This window comes from Tamandua tetradactyla, chromosome 7 (assembly GCF_023851605.1).
Source record: "Tamandua tetradactyla isolate mTamTet1 chromosome 7, mTamTet1.pri, whole genome shotgun sequence".
NCBI classification, from domain to species: Eukaryota; Metazoa; Chordata; class Mammalia; order Pilosa; family Myrmecophagidae; genus Tamandua; species Tamandua tetradactyla.
In genome coordinates, this window is record NC_135333.1 from 27397092 (window position 1) to 27423038 (window position 25947).

General features: G+C 47.0%; 1 protein-coding gene across 2 annotated transcripts; it reads left to right on the forward strand.

Moving 5' to 3' along the window:
- The first annotated feature begins 508 nt into the window (after positions 1-508).
- On the forward strand, positions 509-25447 carry ISX (intestine specific homeobox). Of its 2 annotated transcripts, XM_077168656.1 has the most exons (5): positions 509-1339; positions 1637-1865; positions 15234-15385; positions 17174-17290; positions 18215-25447. In XM_077168656.1, exons 2-5 carry the CDS (start codon positions 1673-1675, stop codon positions 18452-18454), a joined length of 702 nt encoding a protein of 233 aa, XP_077024771.1. In that variant the 5' UTR covers positions 509-1339; positions 1637-1672; the 3' UTR covers positions 18455-25447. The 2 variants fall into 2 exon arrangements, with proteins under 2 accessions (XP_077024771.1, XP_077024770.1); XM_077168655.1 differs by having other exon boundaries at positions 509-1865.
- The last annotated feature ends 500 nt before the right edge of the window (positions 25448-25947 follow it).

The following is a 25947-nucleotide window of genomic DNA, read 5'->3' on the forward strand; positions in this document are numbered from 1 at the left end:
CCCTCTCCCGGCTCACCCTCTCCAGGACCTCTCCTGACCCCCACTTCCCCATCCTCTGCAGGAAGGTCCAGGCCCTAAGGTCCAAATTCTCACTCTCAGTCCCTGCCAAGGGCATCCTTCACTTTCATGCATTGGGTCCTGTGGGCAGCTTGGTATTCCAGGGTTCCCCAGCAGGGTTAGTAGATGACCCCTGCCATGACATTCACTAAAAACCTCGATCTGAGCTTCAGTTTCCACCTATATACCATCAGGGCCTTGGAAGGGCTTTTCTGCTCCGATATCTGCAAGCCCTTGAAAGCACCCCTGAGTCTGCAGCCTGGCCCAGCCTCCAGCCTATATGTGACTCATGAACTCTTCTGGATAGGTGAACACATTTTATTGGGCCTGAACACACTTCCTGGCCATTGTGCTCCCACCTTCCCTTCTCCTGCTCTGGCCCAGCCAGTTCCCCAGCACAGCCCCTCCCCAGGGCGTCAGATGCCCATCCTTCAGATCCCCTTTGCCTCCTGTCCTGACACCTGCCCACCTGGCCTTAGGGGGTGGAGAGTGCCTTCTCTTATCAGCCCATTTTACTGCCCCCTCCTCCTTGGTTACACAGTCATTCGGAGCAGAATTCCTGGCAAGGACAGATCAATGACTGTCAGCTCTCCAGTCAGCTGTAGTTTGGATAGAGGCGAAGAGTCCTTCAGTGCTGTCGTGGAAGACAGGTGAGGAGCTACAGCAGGAAAGGAACAGAAAAGACCCAGAAGGAAGGAGGAGTCACCTCGGGCTGGGAACCCATGGACAGACTTGTGAAGTGAGGTCGGGGGGCTGGAGGGAAAAGAGTTGAAAGAAAGCCAGGGGCAAACAAGTGACTTCTGAGAAGGTTCCAACACCACAGTACAGCCAAGGTCTGACCCAGAGAGGAGAGGTCTGGCGGCAGCCCAACGGCCCCTTCTCCTCCACCTGGGACACAGCAGAAGGGCAGGCTCCCCAGGAGGCCTGCTCTTGAGTCTGGAAGCAGCAGAATAGAAAAAAGTCCAGGAGAGTTTCTGCAAACAAGCTTCAGTGGCCTCCTGGGGCCTAAGGCGGTGCCCCAGCCCTCCAGGGGCCTGGTCAGCTCCAGCAGGAAAGCACTGCAACCCAAAGAAAGGGCAAAGGTGAACACAGACTGCCAGGTCACCTCTGGGGCAGACACCCTCCTCCTTCCAACCCCCGTGGTCTTTCCACCCACTTTGTGCTTCATTGGACATTGACTCCTGGCCTAGGCTGGCGATCCTGAAAGCAACTATCTTCAGGAAAATTTAACTGCAAGATTCAACCCCAATTTGGCAATGGCGACTCCTAAGACATCAAGTCGGTAAGGGATTTCAGAGCACTGAATACGGCACGTTCCAGCTCTAGCTGCCTAGTCAGGCTGTTCTGATGTGACCTGGCTCTTTGATCCTGAGGATGCATTGAAGTGGGCCATGGGAGTCCACATGGGGATGGAATCATGCCTGGATAACCCACCATGAGGGTCCCCGCCCTGCACCTCCGCCTGCCCTCATGATCCCAGGAGGTTCTGGGCAGTGAGCACCACCAGCCGCTGGCATCGTCCTGACACACACAAGCCACTCTCCTTCCCTCTTTCTGCCTTCTTCCCTGCCGCCCACAGAGAGCACCAACGTAGGGTCCTGCTTTCTGCTGGAGTATGGAGAGCAAGATCTTGGGGTGCTGTGAAGCCCCAAAGAAGCTGGGCCTGTCTTTCTCCATCGAGGAGATCTTAAAGAGACCCACTGAGAGGAGCAAGGTGGTCAAGACAGTGGGGGTGGCTGGAGAGGGCCCCGGACAAGCAGTAACTGCAGCCTCTGGGCTGGAAAGGCCCCTGCAGGACCAGCCCCCGGGTAAGTGTCTTCTGCTCAGTTCTTCATCCACTCTCTGAACTCCACGGCCCAGCTGGGCCCAGGCAGAGAGAAAGCTTCTCCATATCAACAGGATAGAGGACTCTAAAATTCAAGGGCTGCCAGGCATGGACTGGCTGCCTTCTGTACCTTTCTAGTTAGCCCAGAACTGTGGTTTTTCAGTTGAGGACCCCAAGGCCCACCCTTGGTTACAGAATCCAGGGACCTAGGGCTTGTTCCACGGGGCCACAGCTAAGGTTGCCAGTCGCCATTTATTCAGCATGTACAAGGTGGTAGGCACCGCCCTGGAGGTCAGACGTGTCCTCTCTTTAATTTCTGTAGAAAGGCATGAGAGTCACAATTTCACAGATGAAGAAACTTGTCCGTGAAGGAGAAGAGGTGACTAAGTTCCTCGAGATGGGTGGCTGTAGGTTGAAGACCCCACACCCACAGTTAGGGCTTGGCCCTGGCTACTGAGAAATCCCTGAGTGGTCTGGCCCGTTCTTCTCCTCCATAAGCAGAGTGCAGCCCACATGGCTTCCAGTGGCTGAAGCTTTGCCCACTGTCTGCCCACCCTGAACACCCTCCCAGCGGCCCATGCCAGGGCATGTCCCCATATAGCAGTGCCCAGGTAGATTTCAGACCCCTCCTTGAGAATCGGCTTGAAGAAGGAGGAAAGGGGACATTAGGACTTCAAAGTGGACAAGGACATTCTGTGAAATATGAAGGGTCCTGGCTGCGAGTCTATGTTCTGCCCACCGTGCTGTGTGGCCTTGGAAAAGTCCCTTTCCTACTCTGGTCTCAGCAGAATGGTTGGGGTGAGGGAAGAGGAAATGTTGGAGCTGGTGATGTCTTAAAGGCCCATTTGAATCTGATAGTCGACAAGCCTGGAGCATGTTCCATAAGGGTCCCTGTTCTCTCCTCCTTTTCACCCCTTTAATTCCAGAAAATGTTGGAAAGGAAGCTCAGTGGAGCCCTTGATATCATCACCTCCCCCCAGAGAGCCCCACTCCCTTCCCCAGGAAGTCGATGGACGGGGGCTTGTACTCAGCTTCAGGCAGGGGAAGACTCTGGAAGCTACATATTCCAGGGAGCTGAGTCTGGCAATGAGTGGGAAGGGTCCCCAGGTATTTTGAGTTGCTCATTAACATCTTCCAGTCTACTGAATGAGCATTCACAGAGGCAGTTCTTCTGGAGTTCTAACCTGAGTCCTTCCTGCTGCAGCTACATAAAGTCCATTTTCACCCTCCACGTCACAGTGAGAGAAAGGAGAGAGAGAGAAGAAGGCCTGAGCTCCCCTACTGGGGCAGCGTCCTAGCCTGACAGCTTGACAGGGCAGGCTGAGGGCAAAGGGGGCAGCTTTTTCTAAACCTCCATGGAAGTTACTGGTTAGTTCCATATCAGCCATTCTGCTGGGCCCAGAGTAGAACCTCAGAGAGTGGTTCCCTATGGCCCTCACAGCATTTTCACCACCGTTTTCCCATCTAATGATCACGCTAGGAGGCAGCATATCACGGTGACACGTTATAGATGCTGAAGTGGAAAAGATAAATCACCTACAAAAAAAAAAATCACTACATGAGCAGTTATTGATAGAATTGAAACCTAATGGCTTGAGATCATCCACCAGAGATTATTCCTGACCGGAGTTTAAATTCAGCCATCTCCCATATGCTGTAATTCAGCATTTTGAAAGCTTAGGGAAGGTCCAGCTGGTGCTTTCCAAGATGCCTCTGGGGTTATGCAGACAAAGATTATTTGTGTCAATAGATCTGTAATTTTTTTCTACACTAACCTTCTGTTATGGCATGCAATATTGGTTATCCATTTATGGTCATGATATGAGGTTTCCTCTTCAAATAAATTTAAGTAAAACAGATAAGTCGGTTTGAGAAAATGCTAAACAAATACTAATCCAGAAAGGAGGCCAGCATGTCGGAGTTGCATGCGCACCTTGCAGAAACTGTAACATAACCACAGCCTGCACAGTCCTGCGGGGCGAGACGGGCAGAGAGCAGGCACTGGAGAAGCCTAGGCTCTGGGCCCAGATCTCGCACCAATTCACAGGAGGCCCTCAGGCTGGTCACTTCTGTGCCTCAGTTGCCCTATCTGTAACAGGAAAGGGCAGAGCTGGAACATCCCCCACATCCCTCACAGCTCTGACAAGCCGTGACCAATTCAACAACAAGCTGGTAGCTAAAAGCTTGGAGGATTCCATCCAGGTCGTTTTCCCCCAGGGGAATCTTCCTCTCTGCAGTCCATACCAAGGCAAGAGCAGGAGGGGTGGACGACAGGGCAACCCATCTCACTACCTGACTTCTTCATGCCCTCCCAGTAGCCCCCACCCCCAGCCCTGTGCTTGTTGCTGCTTACTAATGCCTCTCCATCCTCTCGCAGTGCTCCCTCTGGCCCACCCCCCACAGGGCAGAACAGGTAATGGAAGGGCAGCTGGAACAGAAATGGTACACACAGTGTTCTCCCTGTCCCAGTGATAAGAACCAGAGGATAAATTCCTCTCCAGGTCCGTTTCTTTTATAATTGTGAAAAATAACATATATACCAAAAAAAAGCAATACATTTCGAAGCACACTACAATAATTAGTCATAGAACAGATTTCAGAGTTTGGTATGGGTTACAATTCCACAATTTTAGGTTTTTCCTTCTAACTACTCCAAGACACTGTAGACTAAAACATCAATATAATGATTCAGCAGTCACACTCATTTGTTAAATCCTATCTCTCTGTTATAACTCCACCTTCTCCTTTGATCCTTCTCCCAATCTTAAGGGGTATTTGGGCTATGTCCATTCTAACTTTTTCATGTTGGAAAGGGCTATCAATAATACGGAATACAGGGATAGAACTAGCTGATGTTCTGGAGAGGCTAGTCCCTCTGAGTTTCAGGACTTATCTGGCCTAAGAACTCATCTGAGGTTGTAGGTTTCTGGAAAGTAATCACAGTGCTTAGAACCTTTGTAGAATATCAGCTAAAGCCCTAAGTGTCCTTTAGGGTTGGCAGGGATGGTTTTGTTTGGGGGTTCGCAAACCATGGTAAATAGCAATATCTAGCTGAAACTTGCATAAGAATAGCCTCCAGAAAAGCCTCTTGACTCTATATGAACTCCCTCAGGCATTGACTCTTTATACACTTCTTTTTCCCCTTTTGATCAGGAAGGCATTGTCAATCCCACAGTGCCAGGGCCAAGCTCATCCCTTCTCTGGATCCTTTTACTCACCTAATTAACACTCACCATTTAACATTTCAAAGGTCTTAAAGGAGTGCCTCACAAAGAGTAACTCCCAATTCAGATCACCTGGGAACTTGTTAAACTACTGCTTTGCAGCTTCTGTACCTAAGATTTTTACTTACTAGGCCTAGAGTGGGAATCTGCATTCTGATCAGCTCTCCCAAGTGATTCTGATGTAGGTGAAACAAGGACCATGCTTTGAGGGATACTGAAGCTTAGAGAGGTAAAGTGCATGCTCCAAGCTATAGAGCTAGCAAATGCAAGAGCTGAACCTGGGCCATCGCTCAGCTCCGAGGCCATTGCTCTACTTCCCTCCTTGTTTCTCATGGCAGGTACAAGATTCCTCCCCATATCTTCCCACTGTTACAGGGAACCCTCATGATCTATGACTTAGACCTTCCCAGGTCTCAAGTCAATGGAAAAATCCAAAAGGGTGTCCTGACATGAAAGGATGCTAAACCCAGCTGCCCACTCACTCCCCCTACAAGAGGCAAATCCCCTGTAGCCAGGGGTCAAAGGAGACCCTATCTGAAGGAAGCTTCTTTGCACTAGAGGCTCAGACCCTGGGAAAAGAAAGATTATCTCTGCAGTTTTCCCAGTTTTCCTCTGCAGGGAAATCATGACCCCCTACCCAGGGGGAAAGGGAAAAGGAAACTGGGCAATGAAGAGAGACCATCCCTATTGGGTAAACTGGTCCTAGGGGTTTACCTGTGGGAACTCAAAGTCCCTCCCCTACCTGTGTGCCTATCATTCATTCACTCAACAAATGTTTGCTTCATACCTAACTATGGGCCAGGCTGGGGAGGTGAAGGTGAATAAAACCAGACAAAGCACCCCTCTAGAGACACCACCTGGGGCAGTGCTGACTTCTGTCCATCTTGCCTGGTGGAGCTGGCCAAGAGCACCATGGAGTTCTTGAAATTTGAGGAACATCCTATAGCAGGGATTGGCAAAGTTTCTCTGAAAGGGGCTAGATAGTAAATATTTTAGGCTTTGGAACTACTGGGCTCTGCTGTCACCTGAAAATCCTCTGTAGACAATGTGTAAATAAATGGGCATAGCTGTGTTCCGGTAAAACTTTTTCTACGGAAACAGGCAGTGGACCAAATTTGGCCCTGGGGCTCTAGATTGCCAATCCCTACCCTCTAAGATTAAGTATTAACTCATTAGTGTGGCGCTTAAAGTCCTTCATAGACTGACCCTGCTTGAAGCCTCAGGCTCGCCTCCCATCGTAGTCTCTGGGTCCCCCACCCTCTACTCTCGAGGCACAGGAAGGCTCCATATGATTTCCAACCCTTTCCTGGTTTATAAATACCACTATCTCCTACTCCCTTTGTCTTCCTCCTCTTCCTTTTCTGCCTCCTTCCCCTCCCTTCCTTTTTCTCTTCCTCCTTCCCTTTCCCTCCTCCTCCCCTCTACTCTCAGGAACCACAGACAGCTGCTGTGCTCTGGGCTCTGGGAGAAGGGGCCCTGCCAGGGATGGAGGCCAAGGCATATGGTCTATTTCATCACCTCACTCTCAAACTGGTAGTCCTAGGACTTCCATCCAAGCAGACCATAGCAGGGCAGGTGTTCTAGTTTGCTAGATGCTGGAATGTAACACACCAGAGATGGAATGGCTTTTAATAAAAGGGGATTTATTTCATTAGTTCTTCAGAAGAAAGACAGCTAACTTTCATCTGAGGTTCTTTCTTATGTGGGAAGGCACAGGGTGATCTCTACTGGCCTTCTCTCCAGGCCTCTGGGTTCCAACAATTTTCCCCAGGGTGATTCCTTTCTGCATCTCCAAAGGCCTGGGCTGAGCTACAAGTGCTGAGATGAGGTATGCCAAGCTGCTTGGGCTGTATTACGTTGAGTCTCTCACTTGAGCACCAGCCAATTAAATCAAACATCATTCATTGCAGCAGGCAGGCCTCCTAGCTGACTGCGGATGTAATTAGCAACAGATGAGGTTCACATGCCATTGGCTCATATCCACAGCAATAGAACTAAGCACCTTCACCTAGCCAAGTTGACACCTGAATCTAAATTCCACAGCAGGGGGCATTGAGTTTAAAGCTTGTCCTTCCCCCAGGATAAGTGTGGTTTAGTCTCCCTCCACTGGACCTCCTCTCTCAGTCCCTACTGCCAGAGCCACAACCCAACTTGGCCATTAGGGACATTCCTACAGGAGCTTGGAGGCACCTGGAAGCTGGTTCTAGAATTAAGAACTTGGCTCAGAGTGAAGCCCTGTGGTGAGTACAAAGAATTACAGCGTGTGACCCCTACTTGTAACAAAGCATTGTGCTCATGTGGATTCTCCCAAAAGCAGACTCTAAGTAAAGGATTGGAACACAAGTCGTTTATTTGAAGATGTAAGAAACACCAACAGGGAATAGTGAAATAATCCAAGGAAGGGAAGACGGTACATAAAGGCTGCATTATTAAGCTGGCGACTAGTGAAGTCTAAATCTACTGGGAAATGGAATGAATGCAGTCCTCAGAATTATCCCACTGTAGAAGTAGGAGAGGTTGGCAATTTGGACACCTTTCCCATCATCAGTGGTTGAGGGCTGCTGAAGGATAGAACATATACTTTTTTTGGCAGGGGTTGCGTGGTCCGGGAATCAAACCTGAATCTCCCATTTGGAAAGCAAGCATTCTACCTATGCAACACCCGTGCAATAGCCTCCAGGTTTTTGACCCATAAATATGGATTCTGACAATAGAAAGTCCATCAAGAACACGGTATGATCTGTGCACACACACACACACACACACACAAATAATTCCCCAGAGTGGGAAAAAGGTATCACTGTTGAAATATCTCAGCGCTATCAGAACACATGACATCAGAAATATCTAGATTAAGCGAATTCATCAAGACTGAAAGCAGATTAGACATTTCCAGGGGCTGGAACCCAGAAAGGGGGGGGGGGGTGCAGTTGTCAAGGAGGGGGAATTGGGGAGTTATTGTTTAGTAGGTACAGAGTTTCTGTTTGGAATGACGACATTTTTGGTAATGGATGCTGGTGATACAGCATAACATTACAAATGTGATTCATGTCATGGAATTGCATGATGAAAAATCATTAAAAAATGGTAAATTTTATTTTATAGATATGTTACCAAATAATTTTTTAATGTGACATCAACCCACAGATACCTTGTCCCAGGAATCTGCTCCTACCCTCATAGTTTAGCCTTGCCAGGCCTCAGCCTGCTCCCATGTCAGCCAGACTATAATGGTACAATTACTACATATAAACATGACAAAGTACCTTGAGATCCCAGGGGAGGGAATAATTAACTCAGCTTAAGGCCATTAAGGAAAGGTTTAGAGAGGAGGTGACATTTGGGACAGGAGTCAGGCAGAGGAAAGGCACGTGCAGCATCACAGAGTGACAAAGAAATTTTGTTTGCAAAACAAAGAAATTCAATGTGCTGGAATATAAGAATCATAGAGCACAGCCATAGGAGATGAGACAGATAAGGTAGACTGAAGTCAAGTGCACCAAGCCAATATACATCAGCATTTTTTTTTTTTTTTTTTTGCATGGGCAGGCACTGGGAATCAAACCTGGGTCTCCCGTGTGGCAGGAGAGAACTCTGCCTCCTGAGCCACCGTGGCTCACCCTGTGTCAGTATTTTTAAAACCTGTGTTTGAGGGGGAGTTTCAGGCTCCCACTGAGATGCATGCATCAGAGCTGCCTTGGACAAGGGGGAGACTGAGCAGACTGTACTCTACTGCCCCCCGCACTTCAGTAAAGTAGCTCTACGAGTAGTTGTTGTATAGGGATGCCCTGAGCATACAATTTCCTTTAAACAAAGGGTACAACTGCCTTTACTAAAAAGGTACATGCAAATGAAAAGTTCGGGGCAGTAAATGTGTGAGTGTGTGTTTGTCTAACTATGTGAGAACGTAGACTAAAATTTATCTATCAAAAACTTTATGAAGGGTGAGTCCTTACACTTGGAAGAAGGCTTGGAAATCAACACCCTTAGGCTCTCTAGAGAGCAGTAAGCAGTCATCCCTAGGGGCTCGGCCAACAGATCTTTTGCTCATGAACTTTGCAATGGTCTTTTCTCAAACCTTTCTCTTAGTGATTTGTTTATTCTCACCCCTTTCCACCCTAGATGTTTTCTTTTTGTTTACTTATTTACACAAGCAATCTATGTTTATTACAGAAAAGTAGAAAATTCAGATTTTTAAAAGTAAAAGATAAGAGAAAATATAATTATAATTTTACCATCTCACCATCCAATAATACCCACTACTAACATTTTGATTGATAGATTGATATAGACAGATTAGATAGATAGATAAACAGTTAATAAAGAGTAAAACAGATTTTCTTATTAAATCCAGAGTCTATTTGCAAACTGAAGTTTTGAACTCTTAAATTAAAAAAAAAAAATCCATTCAGTTTCAACACAGATTCACAACAGGTCTTAGAAGGGAGTACTTGATTGATTTGAGTTTTGACGGGTGAGATAAAGGAGGACACCAGATAAAGGAGGACAGAGATTCCAGACATAGGGAGCAGTGAGTGCGAGCACCTGGAGAATGAAAGGGATGTGATTAATCTGGGAAATCTAGTGATCAGGTGGGACTGAAACTTCAAAAATGAGTCCTGAGGAGAGAAGCAGATGATGTTGGCAAGGTAGAATATGAAGTGCCTTAGATGCCATGCCAAGGAACTGGGGAGTTGGGAAAGTTTCTGCCTTGACTAGAGAGAAGAGGCCAGCAGAGTTCAGCCCAGGGGAGACTCCTGCCCTGCACCCCACCCCTCCCTCCGTGTGTCAGGAGGTGTCCCCAATCGGCAGGAGAGCTTCAAAGGGTAGCCCAGACCTCCAGGGGAACCCACTGCCTTAGGAAGACAAGTTCAAGGACCGTTCCCAGAGACTCTGCCTGGTGACTAAGCCCCTGGACCTTGCTCTGAACAGTCCCAGCCAATTAGCAGATGCAGGGAAGGAGCAGTCAGGGGAGGGACCCAGAGCGGGGAGAAACATCGGTTTATAATTAGGTGACCTAATCACCTGTGTAAACTGTGTATTTCTTATGATCGATGTGCTAAACAGCTCAGGTTTAATTAAGTTCTGCTGACTTGTTCTCTTTGAAGACCCACTGAAGTGTGATTCACGGCATGTCCAATTAATAGCGGAGAACGGAGCAACTCCAAAGGGGTGGCAGTTCCCTGCTCCTCGCCCCCACGTGCCCACTCCCCTGGGTGCCCTTGGCCAGCTGCAATGGGTGGTCTGGGCTGTGGCCACCCGCTTTTCAGCTTCCATGCCAGGAATCTGCTGGGGAGATGCTGGGCCTGGAAAGGAACTCAAGGGCTTTCTCATGTTCAGTCCTATGCGCCTTCCAGGATGACCCACTTGTCTCTGTAAATGGGGCCTGACACCCCCATCACCCTCCCTGGGCAGGGGCCCATTCTGTCTCTTCCTGCTGATGAAGAATATTTCATGCATCCCAGCCCAAGAGGGCACCTGGGATGGAGCAACTCCGAAGACCCGCTCCTATTTCCAGCCTTTTGTCTAATGGGTCCCTTTTGGTTCCGAAATTCCAAAATGCTGACTTCTGTGCTCTATTTTCTTCTCTGTTCCACATTCAGTTTATGCTGTTCTGCCTTCTTGCTCCTGTTTCCTCTCTTGTGGTGTGCTGTGCCCTCTAACCCAGGCGTGACCCCCACCCCACCCTCCCACTCAGGCACCAGAGGAGAGATGGGTATGGGCCATCCCGTAAAGTAACCCTTCCCGTTATCTAAACTTCCAGTTTCCCCAACACCATCAGTATAAGACACTCTCCTGGAGATTTGGGGCAATTAGAGGAAATAGCAACACAGAGGAAGAAACTCAAAGTTAGACCCAGAATATGACTTTTTCAAGAATCCAAGGGGAAAAGCTCTAAGGTTGTACTATCCGGCAGAACTTTTTGCTGTGATGGAAATATTCTATACTTGTACTGTCCGATATGGTAGCTACTGGCCTCACGTGGTTATCGAGCTACGGCCAGTGTGACTGAGTAACTGACTTCTAAATTTTATTTAAATAGCCACAGGCAGCTAGTGGCTATCATACGGGACAGTGCAGCTCTAAGGACTTAAAGTCTTCACACCGTACAACCTTAGAGTCTATCTTTATCCCCTGCCCCGAGGTTCAAGTCTGTCTGTCTGTCTCTCCCAAACTGCTCTTGGCCTTATGGTTGGGTATCTCCAATCATACCTCAAAGATCCAACCTACTGAGAGAACTCTCAGTGCCAGGATCCCGCTGTCACCCTCCCCAACTCCTTTTTAAGTTTATCCAGTTCCCTAATTCATTCAGGCTAGAATGACATTCCAAGAAGGGCTATATGGGGACATTCAGTGCTGACTGCTGTCACCCCAAGAACTAGTCAATCTGTGGCAGTCAATCTGGTGGAAAGGCTTTGGCACTCTGAGTCCTGTAGGCTGATCCATTTGGGCCCCAGCTTCATCTCCCCACCAGTGTGAGCGTTAAGCTCCCTTCCTGTTCTCCAGAGAGATCTCTGGAGCCATGCGTCACACACCTCCACCACCACCACCCCCTCTACTACCGTCACCACCACCTCCGCCACCATCACCTCCACCACCGCCATCACCTTCACCTCCACTTCCACCTCCGCCACCATCACCTCCACCACCGCCATCACCTTCACCTCCACTTCCACCTCCGCCACCATCACCTCCACCACCGCCATCACCTTCACCTCCACTTCCACCTCCGCCACCATCACCTCCACCACCGCCATCACCTTCACCTCCACTTCCACCTCCGCCACCATCACCTCCACCACCGCCATCACCTTCACCTCCACTTCCACCTCCGCCACCATCACCTCCACCACCACCATCACCTCTCAAAGACAAACATTTATTCTGAGAATGTATAGCCCAAACCTAATGAAAAAGAACATATTTTCTAACCAGCCCATAATTTGTCGGGCATCTCTCTCCATGAAGTTAGCAGTCACATTATTATACAGAGGAGAGTTTAGACCCTATCCTTCTTCACCTTATTTCCAAATTATACCCCTTCAAGATCTGCTGGAAATGGAAAAAAAGTCATATATATCTTAATAGCTACTCCCTTCATTACAAATATAGAAGATTGGTGATAGTTGTTTTAGTAAGAAGTCTATTAAATTCTTAGCCATGATCCCTCATTCACCTGAGTTTTCTCCCAGGGAAAAAGAGGAGATAGAATATTCTTTATTTATAATCTATATTCTGTTTCTAATCCTCTATTCTCCAGGCTATTTAATATTCTGTATTCTGGTTTTAGACCCTATGCTTTCTACTGAGTGTCCTCTATTCCTCAGTTCTGTGTTCTCAAAAGAATATCAACTCCATGCTGTTCTTGACAGCTCAATTTTCTCAGCCAGTCTGGACTCTTCACTTCTGTGATAGTTTTCTATTTGGCTGGTTGTTTTTTTGGTTTTTAATTTTTTTGTAACATAACTGCATAACATTTATCATAATCTAAAATGGTGACTTCAAGAATGAATGAATGAATACAATATTATCGGCATAGCTTCTTCATTTTTTTTCCTGCCAGTAGGCCCTCAGTGCCTTTCAGACACTGGTTACAGAGAAGACATTCATTAAGATCTTGGCAATGGATTAGTACTTGCCATCTCTCTCTACATAAATTCTAATTTGCCTCAGCTCTATCTCTTAAATACACCACTATCTCTGAACATAGAATAAACAATTCATAACAAAAAAATAGTAGTAATGGCTAGTTGGACTTGGGGAGGGAAATCAGACTCTCCCACCAAAGGTGGTTCCACAAGCCAAAAGTTTATGGGAAAGAATGTATGAAACCTCTCTATCTGCAATTCCCAAGAAGCTTCCAATCATCCACAAAAGCGAGTAAAAGTGTTTTGAGGGGATAAAAAATGGATTAATCCCCAAAGGCAGGGGTGCAGGGAGGGGTGAGACCAGAAGCAGACTGTGGAATCCCATTTTGCAGCAGAGGCACGAGGCCAGCTTGGGTCTGGAAGTGCAGGAGCTTCTTTGGCCAGCAGAGCTCCCCTGGACAGAAATGGCTCCTTTCTGGGCTTCTCCTTGTACCCAAAACATTGGTCTTCCAATCCAGGCGGAACCCAGGTGAGGTGTTTGAAGCCACACAGCCTCCGTCTGAAGAGAAAGAGAAGTATAGAGTTTCAGGATGGATTTGGCCTTAAAGTATTGATAATTCCACCCTTCTCATCGCCCCGCTGTACAGGTGGGGAGATAGAGGCCCAGAGAGTGAATAAAATGTGGCCAAAGAGTGGAGCCAAGAACCAAGTTCAGATCTTCTGACACCCAGTTTAGTAGGTTGTCTGCTATCCAGTGATGGCAGATGGACAATGAGCACTCAAAAAAAAAAAAAAGAAAGAGAGAGAGAAAGAAGTTAATCTCTTTGCTTTTCAAACCATCACAAATGAAATCCAGTTTTCAATGGGTGTGTACTCCCAGTAGTGGTGATTTTACCTCTTCTATTTGGGGAAAAATAAAAGTGGGCTGGATGGTAGTAAGTTCAACCTCCCAACACCCCATCCCCACCCCTGTTATAGCAGCTTTGGCTCTCACTGATCATCCGATCTAACCTCACACACAAGCCACTCGGTGACATTGATGTACAAAATTCAGACAAACCGTTCAGCAGTGTTTCATGTTTTTTAAAAGTATCTTATCTACCCAGAAGGATTGAGAGCTGCACTGGAATTCCACATTTATTCATTTAGAACAAATATTTACTGAGCACCTACTAGGTGCCAGGTGCTGAGCTCATTGAAGATTACAGTCCCTGCCCCCAGGGAGCCCACATTCCAGAGAGGGAGACGGAGATGACAGCAAGCCAATGTGGGCCAAGTTGTGGGTTGGGCCTCTCGGCCTGTGAAGATCTGTGCTTGTCCCATAGGTATTCCTGTGGGAACACAACATTAAATTGTAACTAAAAAATAATACCCAGAAAGGTCAACGGAAGGACTGAGGGATAAAGGAAAAGGTATTTTTCCTGCTTTTTGAACAAGGGACCTCTTCTAGTTTGCTAGCTGCTGGAATGCAACATACCAGAAATGGATTGGCTTTTAATAAAAGGGGATTTATTTTGTTAGTTCTTCAGAGGAAAGGCGGCTAACTTTCATCTGAGGTTCTTTCTTATAGGGAAGGCACAGGGTGATCTCTGCTGGTCTTCTCTCCAGACCTCTGGGTTCCAACAGCTTTCCCTGGGGTGATTCCTTTCTGCATCTGCAAAGGCCTGGGCTGAGCTGCGAATGCTGAGATGAGGCATTCTGAGCTGCTTGGGCTGTGCTATGTTGAGCTCTCTCATTTAAGCACCGGCCAATTAAGTCAAACATCATTCATTGCAGCAGGCACGCCTCCTAGCCTACTGCAAATGTAGTGAACAACAGATGAGGTTCACATTGACTCATGTCCACAGCAACAGAACTAGGTACCTCCACCTGGCCAAGTTGACACCTGGACCTAACTACCAGAGGACCTCACATTGTTATTTTAACCTGGGCCCCAGAAGTAATATAGCAACATGAGTATAAGCCAGGCTGCACAGGCGGGTTGAAAACAGGCTGAAAGGGCCTTGACTGCTGTGGAGTTCAGCCTTCACTTTGTAGACCAAGGTTGGCAGATGTTTTCTGTAAAGGGTCATTCGCAATTTTGGGGGACTTCTCAGGTCAAATGATCTCTATAGCACTACTCAACTCTGCCATTATAATGCAAAAGCAGTCATGGAGAATTCAAACATCAATGGACATGGCTGTGTTCTAATAAAACTTTTTTTATTAAAAAAAAGCCAAGGGCCAGATGTGGCCTACTGGCCACAGTGTGCAGACTCCTGTGATAGACAATGGCAAGTCCTTAAAGGCTTCTGAGCAGCAGAACAGCCCAATCAGAGAGGAGTTTCTTAAAGGTTAACTTGTCCTGCACGGCCCAGGATGGATGGGAGGAAGTGGACTTAGAGGCAGCGGATTCCAGGGAAGAGACTATTGCAAAACCCCACGCACAAGGAGCTGCCAAGACTTGGTAGTGACAGTGGAGGGTGGAAAGCAATGCAAAAGTCTACCCGAGGTGCTGACACCGAGGCCACCCTTCCAACTCGGGTCTCTCCCATGCAGAGGAGAGGAAGGGCAAACGGAGGGCCCGCACCACCTTCACCACGGAGCAGCTGCAGGAGCTGGAGAAGATCTTCCACTTCACCCACTACCCAGACGTCTACATGCGCAGCCAGCTGGCAGCCAGGATCAACCTCCCGGAAGCTCGAGTCCAGGTACAGCCATCCCCGTCTCAGCCACCCAGCCTCAGTGCACCTGCCACCGGGGATGAGGCACCACATATCCCAGTTTTTTTTGCAATGGTCTCCATCTCAAATGTTCAATTGCTTTATCCCATAAATACAGTCCTATTTACCAAATATTATTTTTTCCAGGAAATGAGATCTCCCTCATTCTAAGATCTTTCATCTCCATTGGGGTGGAAATGGAGTGCAGGGTTGTTGAATGGTTGTCATGTCTCTCTGCTTCCAAAACCTTCTTGGTTACACTTCCAGCCCCATTCTTAAGACACATTTTAACCATCTAGACCAAGATTCAATGCATTTTTTCTGTCATGATTTTAAGGTTTCAGGGCATGTGGTCTCCATCGCAGTACTCGTCCCTGCCATTGTAGCTCAGAAGCATCCATAGACTATAAGTGAATGATGATTATGGCCTGTTCCAACAAAACCTTGATTAATGGATGCTACCCGAGTTTCATATAATTTTCACGTGTCAAAAAATCTGATTTTTTCCCAACCACTTAAAAATGCAAATGCCGTTTTTAGTTCATGGACCATACAAAAACAGATGGTGGGGCCAGATTTGGCCCCCAGGCTGTAATTTTGCCAACACCACTTTTGAAAGCAGCACAGAGAACTGGAAAGAACCTCGGGATCCCGGGTCAGAAGACATGGCTTAAGCACCAGTCACCTAATCTATAATCTGTAAAATGCTCTCCCTCATGCATAAAGAGCATGGTTAGATGTTAGAAATACAGCCACCCCTCATCACTTACCAAGGATATGTCCTGCCCTCTTGGCACATCCCCAAATTTGCAAGCACCACTCTAGGATAGGAAGTTCTACTCCATATCCAATTATCATACTGCTGGCCCTGTCTCTAAAAGAGAGAGCCACTAAGTCACTTTTTTTTTTTCTTAGCAAATAAATCATGTGCTAAACTCACTCAAATTCAAAATCTGCACCAGGACCCAGTCCACATCCTTCTCTTTCTTTTAACCAACCTACTTCCTTTCTGGCTTGGGACCGCATCACTCTTAGATTTCTCCCCCTTTTCTTCCTGTGTGGAATCAGACAACAGCTAAGTGGGTGGTACCTGCATCTGCCCTAAACCTAGAACTTGGCTCCTGCCTCACCGAATCACCAAGTGCAAACAGCCACGTGTCAGGCTCGATCAGGACACTCGTGAATAGAACACAGGCAGCTGCAAATGGTAAATCTACAGATACCACAAAGCACCCCCCACCCCTAGAGCTTGCAAACTGGTGGCCTGCAGGTAGAATAGACCCACAGGTGGGTTTTATTTGGCCTGCACAGTGTCTTGTTTTGTTTTTGTGTGGGCAGACACAGGGAACTGAACCCGGGTCTTGAGCATGGCAGGCAAGAACTCTGCCTGCCGAGCCACCACGGCCTGCCCTGCACAGTGTTTTAAAACTTCCGAGATTTCACATAAAAATCAGGACTTCCAGCTTGCAAATTATATGCACCCACCATACTGACCCCACATTTCTGCAAACCCCGGGTGACCATAGACCAAATTCTCCCAATTCTCTGCACCCGGCTGCTGCACTCATGGGTATGTCCTGCCCGGCCCTCTAGCCAGTGAGGGTGGGGATCCCTGGTCAGCCCTCAGAAGTCCCACCTCCAGAGCTATCCAAAGAAATCCAGATGCCGACGTGCTTTAGACACTGCGAAGTCGCAGTCCCATTTGAAGCTCAGTGGTTATGGATTTTCTGGATGGAGAAAAGCTCTTAGCTTTATCTTCTCTCTACCACCCCCCAGATCTGGTTCCAGAACCAGCGAGCCAAGAGGCGGAAGCAGGAGAAGGGCAGCAGCCTTGGCCCTCCGCAGCAGCTGGGGGAGGTCGGCATGGCCCCAGCTCCACATCTGGACACGGCCGTGAGTGGCTAAGGCATCAAGGCAGGGTGGGGAGGGCATTGTCTGGGGACCTCTAGTCTGGACCGTGGTGGGAGGAAACACCCCAGGGACCCTGGACTGTAGAAAGCAGAAAGGGAAATTACTTTAGAAACAGTGTGGGGCAACACGGAACCTGGAGGTCCTTGGGAACTGAACAAGTCGGCCTCTCTCTGCCTCCATGTCCTCATCCACAGAGCGGCAATGGCTGCAGCCTCCTTCCTACCAGGAGGGGTTTGTAGGAATTGTGCAGAACCTCACAGTTTTTTAAGCAGGGTCAGGGAGTGAAGGGTGGTGACTGGAGGTCAGGCTGTGGATCCCAGCTCTGCACTCACCAGCACCATGGCCTGGGAAGAGTCCCTGCCTCTCCATGATAGGGTGTGATGGGGAAGAAATGACTGAGATGGGAAGAATGCTTGGCACCTAGGAAGTGCTCCCTAAGTACCAGCTTCTCGTAAGTCGGGACTTATTTTTTGAGTGCTTACTAGGTGCCAAACACTAGATCTCAAGACAGACACCCCCTGCCCCCAGGAGCTGACACTATTGCTATTTCCACAGCTAAAGGATTTTACCTCCCCATACTGACGCTGTAAAGTGGGATTGTTTAATGATCATTTTTACCAAGACAGAAGCTAGACTCTGAGTAACAAAGACCAAGCGGTTGCTGTGGGTACCAGGATTAGAACCAGGTATCATGGCTCCTGGCCAGGCATGGCTCTCTCCACGGTTTGTACAGGGTCATGCAGGACTTACAGGGCTAAGCCCCTGAAAGTTCCAAGCAGACCAGGAGTTACTGACCATCCTACCCCACTGTGAGCTGCAGAAGCTGAGGGGGGAAGCTGGGGAGCTGCAGGGACAGCCCCGGTCAAGCTGAGGACTCATTTCTCTCTCCTGCCTTCTCTTGCACAGGGCCCCAGGCTAGTGCCTACTGTTGCACCCAGGCTGGCTCCTCCCATGAGCTGCTACCCGCCAACTCACAGTCAACTGGCCTCTGCCTGGGTCCCTGCCCAGATCACCCTCCTCCCATGCCATCCAAGGGTGATACAGCCACTCCCAGGCCCTCTCATACAGCACGCCTGCGTCCTTGCACCCCATATCCTCCTACCTCCGCATCCCAGGTGGGGCAGCATCTGTGCCACTTCGACTTAAAGCATCAGATATCCTTTCCCCAAACAATCTACTCTCCTCTCCAAGGGAAGAAGGTAAGCAGTGATGGTGTCCCAGGCCACTGGGGGACTCAATCCCACAGTGCAAAGATCACCCAGGAAGCCACCCTGAACAAGCCCCTTGGAAATTTCTATCAGACTCAGCAGCTTTCCTCCTGGCTTGGAAAACAGAGGCCACATGAGGTCTCAGAATGAGCTCTGAAGTGGAAGATCATCCTCTTGTACCTGTGCTGCCTCTAATTTGCTGTGTGACCTCCAGACGGCCACTTGCCCCCTCTGGTCCTCATCTGTAATAGGACGGAGTTGGACCAGATGATTTCTGGGGACCCTTCTGACCCTTCCTTACTTTGGTGACATGAGCCATGGCAAAAACTAAGGCACAGAGAAAGCCAAGGAGAGATTATTTTTTCATTCATTTCTTCATGACACCTTATCGAACACCTGCTAAGCACTCCATAAATGGAACTGGATATACAGTTGAACAACTCAGGTTCTGCCCCCAAGGACTGAAGGGGTGGTGCTGACCTTCCCTTGCAAGCTGAGCACTTGCTCAATGACCTTGCAATTGACCCATATCTAGCACATTCTTTATGTCTGCAATGTCCCAGAGTGGGAGAGCAACATAGGAAAATTAAAAGGAAAATTTTAAACAGATTTTATTTATTTATTCTGGTTATTCTGCTGGATTGGGAAAGGATGTTGTCATTTCCAGTATGAATGAAAAGACAGGGAACTCTTTTCAAGAGTTTATCTTTTCAGGACATGTGTTAGGGTATCTTTGAAAGACCAGCCTGACCCTGTCCTGGAGAGCCTGGCATTTAGCTCAGCTCTGCTGCTTCTTTGCAGTGAGACCTTAAGCAATCCTCATCCCTTGTCTGATCCTCAGCCTTCCCATCTGAAAGAGAGGAAGTAACCTCCCCTGGCCTGCCTCCCAGAGAAACCAAGGGGCTCTGAAAGATGATGAAAGAACTTTGCCCAGCAAGAGCTGGACCCATGGTGAGCTGATATTATTTCCAGATTCCATGGAGAAAGTGGCTGCCTTGGATCAGAGCCCTGGGATGTCAACTTCTGCTCACAAAGAGGCATCCTGAACTTCCCTTCTGCATGCGAGTCTCTGAGACCTGTCCTTATCGGGGAGAACGGGGCCTGTTGTCCTCCACGCTGACCCTATGTCTAAGCCAGATGTCCTAGGAACCCATTGTAAATCCCAGAGCCTCTGCAATCTGTAATCCTACGAGTTGGACCACAATTGGGAAGCCTGGTTCTTTATACCATATTCCCTTCAATTGGCTGTAATCTTTGCCATCTTCCCTCTCTGGGCCTCAGCATTCTCCTCTGTAAATGAGAGGTGGCAATGCCAGCTTTGCCATAGGTGGCAGGCAGCAGGAGATACCCGCTTTGCCTGCTGTTGGCTCTGCTCTGGTCACACAGCCCCAGGGGGGCAGCCCATGAGGCAGGGTCATGCAGACTCAGCACGGCGCCAACCACAGGTGACACAGGCAGGCTCTGCCACCAACCTATGACACCTTCGGACAATCTTTGGTGGCCTTGGTTTTCTTACCTATCTAGTGGGGCTGGTAGTCCTTGCCCACGACTTCACAGGGCAATTGTGAATCCCAAGCCAGCCACTAGACAGGAATGTGCTTTGCACACTGCAGAAGTGCCAAATCACTCAGAGCCTGTGAGTATAACTATTGACACCTAGTCCCTGATGACTCTGGAAGCAGAGAAGAGGATAGCGGCCGAGGGAAAGAGCTATACAAACCAAGAACTTCTCGCTCATCGTTCACAGGTTCGGTTAGCAGGTACCCATTGTATGGCCCTAAGTTCTAATGCAAACTATAATTTTTATCATTTTGCTGTAACTGGATTTATATTCTGTTATCAGCAGGAAATTTATTCCAGTAACTTGAAGGTTACTGATTACTCAGACAATTTAGGGTTACGCTCAGACACATATGCAATTGTCCCCCTTTTCTCCCTTCCTTCCTGCCCGGGGTCTCTGCTGGGGGAAGTGGAGAGGGGGCCGTGCACTCACACCTCCTGCCTCACTCTCCTGGTGCATGGCCCGCTCTGCCTGGGCGATGCACCACCTCATTCAGTTCCCTCTTGGGGTTCACATCACATCCTCTGTGGCAGCCCCTTCCCCCTCCAGCTGTGAAAGCTCTCCAGCTTCCTCTCTCTCAGCCTTTCAGGTCTTCTCCCAGGAGCAGGGGAAAGGTTGTCAGCTCTCCCACACCCCTCTGGGGCCAGGGGAGCCCCTGGTCAGGCCCGGTGTCTGACTGCTTCTAGGGCCTCTCGCAGCTTTGCTCACTGCCCTGGCTACATGAAGGTCATGGATGAGACCACGGCTCTCCAGCTTTCCAAATGGGAGAGGCACAGTTCCGTTCTGCTGTGGGGTTCCCCTGCCCTTTCCCAGATTCCTCAGAAAACCCGACTTGGTCAACCGGAGGAGATTCAGATGACCAGATGTCTCAGCTTTAGTAAAGAGGGAAAGGTTGATTTTGTGGGTCACCTCTTCTTCCCTAGAGAATTTTTTTTTAACCCAAGGAGTACTTTATTCCCTTTATCTTCTATCTGTGGGAAAGAGGAATCATTTTAGAACTTTTACCAGCTTTGTGACCTTGAACAAATGGCTTGTTCCCTCTGTGTACCAGTTCTCTGGATTAAAACCATTTCTTGCCTCACAGAGTTTCTCTATGAGTTAATACATTTGGCACATGTAGTAAGCACTCAAAAAGTGTCAAGAAAAAAGTTATTTTCCTGATGACACCTTTAACCTCTTTTTACATCTGACCTTGAGCAGCTAATCAGATCCCAGGCTCTAGCCCAGACGTTTTTAAACTAGTGTTTGGGAGGCCAAGACACTCCAAAATGAGTGTGCAGAACTGAGTGTGTGTATGTGTGTGTGTGTTTATTTTTTTCAGGGAAAGGTTTCATTGCTTTCATCAGTTTTACAAAGAGTTCTCTGGTTGAACAAGAAAAGAGGCGGCGATGGGGGATTCCTCTAAGAATCCATGTTGGCCATGTCTGAGTCAGATTCTGACAAGTCTACATCTTGCCATGTGGGCTAGAGACTTTAGAGATGTTTAAAGGATAACCTTTTCCAGAAAGGTAAAATCATACTAATGTAAAAATGAACAAGTGCCAATGTTTTATTTGTCAGTAATTACGAAAGAGCCCAATAAGATGGCATGGCCAGTGCAAAGGAAAATTCAAAGAGAACACATGTATATTCAGGCAATCAGGAATGCCCAAATGAATTACAAACAGATACCGAAAGGGTCAGTAATCACTGGGAAATAATCAATTGTACCTCTACCAGCCACAACTCATTAGCATTTCTCTACAAGAGAATCATTTGCATTACTATCAGTTTGCCATGATTCATGGAGTGGAAACATGCTCAAAGATAATGTAAGATGCAGATATGCTGGAAGAATATGCTAACTGGACACCCAGGGATCTCCTTAAGCCCATTTCAGAGTTTCCCAACATTTCCAGACAATAAGGCACGTTATCTCTTGGAATCTCACTTTCCTCATCCATCTAATGGGGATCACAAGACCTATCTCAGAAGACAACAATGATAACTTTATTAGGTGATTTATGTAAAATGTTTTTTACTTGTAAAACATCTAAATGCTGAAAATGATTACTCATTGCTTTTGAAACTCCTCTAGAACTCAAGTTAAAAAGCCTATCCCTGGAAAGTGTTTAGAAATACAGCAATATTTCTTTAACATCCACTGGCTTTTTATAGTTCGATGTTTTTAAAGGCTAAACAAGAAAAAGAAAAATATGCAAACAGCAGAGAGAAGAGTTTCATGAGAAAAACATACAAATGGATGTATACATATGAAAATATTCTTGCCCTCATTCAACATTTAAAATGCAAATAAAATAGTCATGAATACATTTTATTTTTATCTTTCAGATAAGCAAGTATTTTTAAATGTTGGTGAGAGGTTGATGAAAACAATATTCATATAAAAGGAAATATGAATTCCAGCACAATCATTGGACAATTTGACAACAACTATCAATATTCTAAATGCAAATGTCTTGACCCAGTAATTCTATTTGCAAGAATTTATCTGATAAATATAGAAGCACAAAATAGATTCCATATGTAAGAATATTCACCATGGCTTTGGATAGCAGAAACACTGGAAACCACTTAAGACACTGGTTAAACCAATTATAGTATTATCATCCAGCCATTAAAAAGAATGAAATTGAAAACTATCCATGGGAAATTGTCATTACATATGCCATTAAGTGGAAAAAGCAAGTTGCAAAACGGTGTTGTGGTCTCATTCGAGTAAGAGGGATAAGGATGAGCTAAAGATACCTTTCTATATAGAAACACAATCTATAAGCTGATGGTTTCTGTATCAGTTAGTTTTTGCTCCATAACAAACTACTGTCCTAGTTTGTTAGTGACCTAGCAATATGCCAGAAACAAAATGGCTTTTCAAAAAGGGGAATTTAATAAGTTGCTAGTTCACAGTTCTAAGGCCAACAAAATGTTCCAATTTTTAAAAAGTCTATAAAAAAGTCCAAATTAAGGCATGAATAAGAGGTTACCTTCACTCACGAAAGGCCGATGAAGTTCAGGGTTTGTCTTTCAACTGGAAAGGCACATGGTGAACATGGCACCTTCTGCTAAGCTTTCTCTCCAGGCTTCTTGTTTCATGAAGCTCCCCCAGGGGTGTTTTCCTTCTGCATCTCCAAAGGTCTCTGGCCTCGTGGCTCTCTTGCCGTTCTCAAAGGACTATCCAAAATGCTTCCTCTTTTGTAGGATTCCAGTAAGCTAATCAAAATCCACATGGAATGGGTGGAGTCACATCTCCCTCTATTCAAGTCAATACCCACAATTGAATGAGTCACATCTCCATGGAGATAATCTAATCAAGTTTCCAATATACAATACTGAACAGGGATTGAAGGAACTGTTGCTCCCACAAGACTGATTAGGATTAAAACTTGGCTTTTTTAGGGTACATAAATCCTTTCAAACTGGCACACTACCCCAAAAATGAAGTAGCCCCAAACAACAACAGTTCCCTGGCTGGGTTCTCTGCCTGCTTTGGGCTGACTCAGCTGATCTCAACTGGGCTTGTCATCCAACTGGCCACTCAATGGCAGCTGGATGGTCGAATCTGGGTTTGGCAGGCTGTTAGATGGGACAATAGGGTGAGGGTGACCCCTTACTCACCTAGGAGTTCCAGGGTTCAAGAGAGCAAAAGCAGAGGCCTCTCGTGAGAAGTCGGTTCAAAAGTCACACATCTCTTTCACTGCATTCTAGTGGTGAAAGCAAGTCATCAGGCAGCCAGATTCAAGAGATGGGGAAATAGATTCTCCTCTTGGTAGGAGGAAATCAAAGTATTATGGTCACTTTGGCAATCGACCATAGACTTCCCGATTTACATCTCACTCCAGATCTGAACTTCAGGCTCTAGGACCAGCTGTCTCTTGATGCTTCCACTCAAATGTCTAATAGATGTCCCAAGCTTAACATGTTCTTCCTTCTCTCAGTAAATGGCACCTCTGCTCTTCTAGTTGCTCTGGCTAAAATCCTTTAACTATTCTTGATAATACCCTTTTTTTTTCTCTCATATCCCATATCTACTAAAGCAGAAAATCCAGCATCCAGCCCCACCTCCTCCCTGAGGTCCATCCTTGCTCACCTGAATGCCCTCCACCATCTTCCAATTTTTCTCCCACTTTCTGCTTGCCCCACCCAGCAGCCAGAGAGACCCTGGTAAAATGTCAGCCAGATCATAATAATCAAAACCAATTCTTTTCTGTCTCATTCAGAATGAAATCAAAGACCTTCCTATGGCCAACAGGGAAAGCCCTGTGTCTCCTACCACTTCCCCAAGTCCTCCCTGCTACAGCCATGCTTGGCTTTCTCCCCAGCTGCTACTCCAACAATCCTTCCCCAGGACTTCTGCACTTACTTTCTCTCTGCCTGGAACATCCTTCTCCAGCTATTCACCTGGCTCACTCCCTCACTGCCTTCTGGTCTCCACTCAAATATCATCCATGGAGCCATGACCTCAGACCATCCAACCTGAAGTAGTGCACACAAATCCCCTGTAACTCTCTAACCCACACCTCTTTTCATTGTGTTTTACAGCACTTACCAACAACTGACATGTTAAATATGTATTTATTTATTGACTAGGTCCTAATACTAGAAGGATCACAGAAGGTAGAAGGGCTGGGAAGGGTTGTCTAGAGGCAGGATGGGCAGGATGCCGGGGACAAGGAGAAGTGGACAGAGTGTTCTGGACTAAAATCAGTTCTATTCACAGTGTGCAAGCAGGCCCTGAATTAGAGAAGAGAACTGCCCCTCCAGGAGCTCTTAGATGCAGGATAAATTTTTAATGTAATCCCAGAGGAGTAAATGCAGAGGACAGTCAGGTAGGAAACACTCCCTATGATGGTCAGGTTCATGGGTCAACCTGGCCAGGTGATGGTGCCCAGTTTTCTGGTCAAGCAAGCACTGGCCTAACTGTTATTGTGAGGACATGTTGTGGACTTAAATTATCAGTCAGTTGATTATATATGTGGCTGATTACATCTATGATCAGCAAAGGGGAGCATCTTCTACAATGAGAGAATCCAATCAGCTGGATTTAATCCAATCAATTGGAGACTTTAAAGGGAGAGGTGATGGTTTCAGCAGTAAGTAGAGTTAACTTTCATCTCTACTTAAGCCAGCCAGCCTCTCCTAGAGAATTCATCGAAAACCATCATCAGAGTTGCCAGTTTGTAGTCTGCCCTACGAAATTTGGACTCATGCATCCATCCCTTCAGTTGCATGAGATACTTTTCTTTTGGGGGGAGGGTGCATGGTCTGGAAATCAAACCTGGGTCTCCTGCATGGAAGGCAAGCATTCTACACTGAACCACTATGTGATACTTTAATAAAATCTCACATTTACAGATGTCTCTTGTTGGTTCTGTTCCCTAGACAACTCTAATTAACACACTCCCTATGACAATTAAGCTGGGGATGGGGCCCCCTCTAGAACCCACACACAGGCTGACACAGAGCCAGGGCTGGGTGCTGGGGGAGAGCTCAGGTCCACAAAAGACCCCCAGCCCTTGCTTGCTCCCTGGCTAGCACGAGAACAGATCCATATCTCGGCAATGTCAATGGCTTGAGCTAAAAGCCTTTAATAAAGATCCAAACAAGATGTTACCAGAGAATTTTGGGGATTGATCATGATCCCCATAAAGACATATTGAAGCCTTAGTCCATGTTCCTATGGGTGTGAACATAAATTTTTTTTACATCATAAACTTGTATTTTAATTCTCTTTCTGTACATATTGGCAAATGACAGAGCTTAAAGATGCATGTCCTATGAAATATGTAAAACCAAGGCATATACATAAATAATTTATACTTCAGAAAACTACAATTGAAAAATATTTTCTACATCATTAGAGTTCACAGTAT

Coding starts and splice junctions, on each gene's coding strand:
- ISX (XM_077168655.1), top strand. CDS start 1,673: ATGGAGAGCAAGATCTTGGGGTGCTGTGAAGCCCCAAAGAAGCTGGGC. Junction 1,866..15,233: donor CCTGCAGGACCAGCCCCCGG/GTAAGTGTCTTC, acceptor TCTCCCATGCAG/AGGAGAGGAAGGGCAAACGG. Junction 17,291..18,214: donor CTCCACATCTGGACACGGCC/GTGAGTGGCTAA, acceptor TCTCTTGCACAG/GGCCCCAGGCTAGTGCCTAC.